Here is a 6,000-nt window from a genome sequence, read left to right as displayed (position 1 = left end):
GCACTGTTCTAGCATGGAAAAGTAGCAAATATGCAAATCACCTGATTTGCTGGTGAAAACCATGCAAATGAGCTGATTTTGCAATCCAACAAACTGCCAGATCTCTGTGCTAGAACAGTGTCAGTGCAGAAATGTATTCAGCTAATAACCGAATACATTTCTGCATCTGACAAAACGGAGGCATGACAGCTCATGTAAAAGCATGTATTATGTGTAATACACATGCCAATAGCCAAATATAAGGCCATTGGCATTAAAAACAGTTTATTTTTTTTAAAGTAACTTTTAAGCTTAGGGCAGTGGCGTGCAAATGGAATCATGCCGAAAATAAAAAAAAAATGAGAAAAGTCAATTTTTAAAATTTTTAAAAGATTTATGTTTTGACAGAATTAGCCAGACTGCTGGTATGAATGGTTCATTTTGTGACACATTTACTGGGTCTTTACAAGATTTAATTTATGCTTTTGGGAAAAATCTTAATATAGGGGAATAAAAATCGACAATGCCTATTTAAACAAATGTTTGGCATTGAATATAGTCCCTAAGGGACTACGATTTTTCAAGATGCCTATGGGAGTATGGTTAAACGACCAAACTCTAGATGAATTTGATGCTTTATTTAATCAGTTTGGTTTTGAATTTATGAAATTATTAATTAAGAATAATGACAAAAAACTATGTGTATTAACTGAAAAAGTGGAAAAATTGAATAAATTAATAACTGATAATTTATTGTTTGAACAATGGGAGAAATTATATTACAAACAGTATACGGAGGCTGACAGGAAAGCCCAGGATATAGTACAAAAGAAATTTAAAAAAATTAATAGAGATACATCAGATTATAAAAATAATAAAGTATATCCATGGAAAAATAGGACAAGGAACAATGAAGAAGTGAGAGATACATTGGATTCACATGGTACTACAGGAGACTATTGGTCCAATAATGAGAATGTACATTTTTATGGGGAAAGGAAACGAAACCTAGGGGGGAATTGGCAAAAGAATTGGAAATGGAAGAAGAACAGACGGGGATGGGGACAGAGACAGTCCAACAACCAGGAATGGCGGGATTACAATTAGTAGAATATTGTGAAGAATCTATCAATAACAGCTTATTGTTAGATTTAAATGTTGATACTTCTATTGATGCAACTAACATTGATGGCATTGTTTGTAGAAAAAATTATTTTAACATCTTTAATTACACTGGATTGGAGCTTAGCGATGAGTATTTTACACTATTCTCAAAGGGGATGAAGTATGTACCGAAGAGAAAATTTCAAGTAGTGGATTGTATTACCAAGATTAAGAAATATCTCAGGAAAATGTATCTAGCTATTTATTTTAACAACAAACCGCCTATAGTTAAGAAAGAAGTAGTAAAGAAAAAAAGCACATATATACCACCCACCCACCCCAATGTAGCAATTTATGAAAAATTAGTGGCTAATGATATATATAGGCTACAGAATGAGACTAGACATAAAAGAATGAAAAGCAACCTATCTAATGAGGAATTGCTATTATTTCAACGGCTAAAAAATGATGACAATGTTAGAATTATGAAGCCGAATAAGGGGGGTGGAGTGGTATTATATGATCAAAATGAATATACAAACAAGATGTTTAAAATGCTTATGGAATCAGGAAACTACATACAATATCAATTAATGAAATAAACATAGCGTACAGACATATTGAAATGTTTTTAGAAGAATTTCTTCTAGATGGAAGTATAACTATTGATACCCACAAATTTTTTGGTTGTAGAGTACCCCACTTTAGCCACTATTGTTGGAGTACCTAAAGTACATAAAAACATTACCGATCCACCATTCCATCTAATAATTTCAGGAAGCCAGTCCAAAACTTTCCCTTTGGGTGTAGCTATAGACAAATGGTTAAAGCACATTTATGATAAGATACCCCATTTAGTCAAAGACTCTTGGATGTTTCTTGGAAACTTAACCCCACAATTGTGGAAAAAGGGAGTTATATACATCACAGTGGATGTAATTGATTTATTTTCCTATATCTCTAAGCATGAGGGGTTAGAGAGCTTTTGTAACAGCATCAGACAACATTCAAACTTAAAATGGGATCAGATTAACCTAATTATGGAATTAATGTCTATAGTACTTGAATATAATTACATATATTTCAAAGGAGAATATTACAAACAAACCCAGGGAGTGGCTATGGGGGCCGCGTGTGCCCTCATATATGCAAATTTAGTATTGCTTGACTGGAAAACTGAAAAGTTATTCAAGAGTGAATATTTCAAGTACATTAGACATTATTCGAGATTCCTGGATGATATATTCATATTATGGGATGGACCCGAAAATATAATTGGAACTTTTATGGACTACCTGAATAGTACTAGTCAATTTTTTTAATGTACACATAGTTACAGTTTTGTTGGTATAGCATATCTTGACACTCATATCTCTAGTATTAACAATGGATTCAAATCTCGTATTTATGGGAAGAATACTTTTTCTAATAATTATTTAGAGTACTCAAGTAATCACCCCTATAAAACTAAGAAGAGCATATTCAAGGGTCAGTATATTCGTGCTGCTAGGATGACATCTACATTTAGTGATATGATAGAGGAAATATAATTTATTTGTGGTTTATTTAGCACTAGGGGATACCCCTTAAAATTAATGAATGAGACGAAAACAAATGTAATTAATGAATAGGGGAAAAATTTACCCCTGTCTTAGGTAAACCACTAATAAACAAAACCACAGGGAATGAAGGTGAAGTTAAATATAATCGAGCGTGTATTTTGGAATACACTCCCCAGGCTAAACAAATTAAACAAATTTTAAATAAACATTGGAATATTCTTACTGTGGGCAAAGAATTAAAATAAATAGTAGGTGAAACTCCTTTATTTGTATATAAAATGGGAATCAATATGAAATCAAAATTAGAGAGGAGAACTGTTGTAGGGCATAATTATCAGCAGCAAAAGGGAACAAGGATATGTGGCAGTTGCGGTCAATGTCATGCCATATTAGAAAAAGAAGGTATAATATTAGAGAATATTAATAGGACTAGAATAACTTTCTATAATGGCAATTGCAACACTAAAAATATTATATATATGGTTAAATGCGCAACTTGCCCAAGTTTCTATATAGGAAAAACAGAAAGAATGTTTAAAAAAAGAATTTATGACCACTTATGTGCAATTAGAAAAAATGACAGCACCAATGCACTCTATAGACATGTAGCTATATGTGGGAACAGTCATAGATTTCGATTTGCCATTTTGGAGCAAGTGAAAATAACTAGTAGAGGAGGGAATAATAAAACCCTCTTGGCAGAGAAAGAATTGAGATGGCAAATCTTATTGGATGCATCAACCACACCGGGTTTAAATGATTATATTACAATCAAACCCATATTGCAGAGGACAAGATAATAAGTAAAAAGTAAAAAACAATAAAAAACAGAAAATGACATAAAGGAATTAATTATTGACATTACTTTTTATTAGATGATTTTAAGTCTCATTCTTTATGTACATGAGATGATTTTATTATTTTTTATGCATGGGAATCTAATTTATTTTTATATATTTGAATTCAATTTAATTATTGTACATGTAACTAGAGTTAATTTGAGGTATTTGTTATGGTTCACAGTTTATTTAACCAATGATTGTTATATTAGTATATGTATATACATGTATTCTATAAGAAATCAACTGGACATAGAGTATCTAACATTATGATTTAGATAAATTAGATTATATAGAAGTTAGACTGGAAGAAATTGAGGTAAAATGAATTTTTAATGAGATTATCAGCTTTACAAGAGCATTTCAGCTATAATATATAGAATTTGTAGCAGTTATACAACTATTTAAGAACAACCAGACATTTTGGAGTTGGTTCATAAATTTCGGTTAACTCAGTTGTCACATTATATAAATAGCAGTCAAGGAATGTCTATTATTGAATGGCCATTACATTTTTAATAATTTTACAGGATGTTTTAAATATTAGCTTGTGTCATTACAATACATCAGTTGTATATAGTATTTCATGTTGTTAGAAAAATGCAGTATGTTTCTTTAAATTATACATACAAGTTTGGCGCCAAAAACACATAAATTAAGTTTTAGATGATCGTTTAATTGATTCTAATGAAGTCCACATTGTAATGGATGAAAGCGCTAGATCTATATTTTATGAACATTGTGTTATTTATTCGTACAATAAACAGGTCGTATTATAGCTGGTGCAAGTGAGCTTCTTCCTTAAGGCATCCTGGTTATAGTGTTTCACATTTCTTTTTAAAAGTAAATTTTAAATTAATTCTGCATTTTGCCATTAGAGTCAATGGCATGCAGAATGTAAACAATACCAAGGAGCACTGGTTGTCAAGGGGAATGTGTCCGTTTTAGTGCAGTAACGAATGACATGCACACTGTGGTATGCAAATGAGGGGAGTTAACTGAATCACAAATGTCTTCAAAGGGTCAGCTTGTACCTAACTGTGTAGGTGCAGCAACACAACAGTGCAAGTGGAAGAGCTGAATTACTTCATAAGGGGGTATGTCATGCTTGCTGTAAGTTCATTGGAGCTCTGTGGCCCATGTTTGCCCTTAGCTAAGCACAGCTAAGGAAGGGGGTGTGTCAGATGTGCCTGGGCACTGTGTATATATAACCTAAATGGGTGTGCGCGCTGCGCACCAGGATTTAAACTAAAAGAAAAAAGAAAAAAAAAAGGAAATGGCAGCACTGTTGACATTTAAGCACTAGGTATGTATGGCATGCTTCAGGCTTAAACAGGGAGGAACTTGGAAGGGGAAACAGCAGTAGGGAGGCAATCAAGGAGAACTAGCATAGCTGGCAGGTGGAATGTATCAGAAAGAGCTAAATATAATGCAGCAGCCCAGCACACTACTATAAACTATGCATATACCTTTCAGGCTGGATGTAGTGGAAACAGCAGTAGGAAGGCAATCCAGGAGAACTAGCATAGCTGACAGGTGGAATGTATCAGAATCAACCACTTAGACATGCAGCAGCCCAGCACACTACTATAAACTATGCAAACACCCTACAGACTGTTTTTTCCCATAAACTCTGCACCACCGGTGCACACAGATGGGGGATTTTTTATCTGGCAAAACTAAGTAAAAATGTTAGAGACTGCTGCTGCTTTACTCCATCAATATGTGCTAGAGGCTGAGGGTGATGAGGAGGAGAATGCTGACAACCAACCCACAGTGAGGAGGAGGAGAACAGTGTACAGACCCAGGATAGCCTACCAGGGCCTATATGAGCTGGAGATAGTGGAGCCCTATAGGGTGGACAGGGACATTCTACAGCATATCATTGAGCTGTGCCGGCCATGCCTCACACACAGAACAAATAGAGAGGAACCCATCCCAGTGGATACCAAGGTATGGCTAGGCTTAAGAATACTAGCCACAGGTACCTTCCAAAGACCAACTGGGGATATCATAGGGGTCTCACAGGCATCAGCATCCAGGATACTCCACCAGTTCCTGGATGCCATGACACCACATGCCAATGAGCGCATTTATTTCCCCACCACCCATGAGGAGTTGACCAAAAGTATGCATCTCTTCCACCATATAGCAGAATACCCTGAGGTAGTTGGTGCTATAGACTGCACACACATTCACATCAAAGCACCACCTGGTGAGCAGGGTAGGATCTACATAAACCGCAAGGGCTTCCCCTCCATCAACTGCCAGGTCATGTGCGATGCCAAGGGCATTATCATGAATATGTGTGCTGGCAGACCTGGAAGCTATCACAACTCCCACATCTGGCATTGCTCACAGCTGTATCAGGCATTTGCCAGTGGGGATATCCCATATGGCCATCTAGTGGGGGATGCTGGCTATGCACTGGAGCCGTGGCTGATGACACCCATCAGAAATGCACAGACACCCAAACAAGATGAATATCCCCACTGGCTGGTGGTTATTAGCAATCA

The 6,000-nt window shown here is 35.5% G+C and overlaps 1 protein-coding gene across 1 annotated transcript in view; it reads left to right on the top strand.

The window, feature by feature from the left end:
• Nucleotides 1–1,016: 1,016 nt before the first annotated feature.
• Nucleotides 1,017–6,000, top strand: part of LOC122816205 (vomeronasal type-2 receptor 26-like) — a 189,495-nt gene continuing 184,511 nt past the window's right edge. The window contains exon 1 of the mRNA XM_044088953.1: nt 1,017–1,264. Coding sequence (XP_043944888.1) covers nt 1,017–1,264 — 248 coding nt within the window. The remainder of the gene's footprint in view (nt 1,265–6,000) is intronic.

Source organism: Protopterus annectens, chromosome 12.part0, assembly GCF_019279795.1.
Source record: "Protopterus annectens isolate FY-2018-M chromosome 12.part0, PAN1.0, whole genome shotgun sequence".
Taxonomy (NCBI): domain Eukaryota; kingdom Metazoa; phylum Chordata; order Ceratodontiformes; family Protopteridae; genus Protopterus; species Protopterus annectens.
The sequence above is the reverse complement of the archived record's forward strand: the minus strand, read 5'-3'. Positions and strand labels throughout refer to the sequence as shown.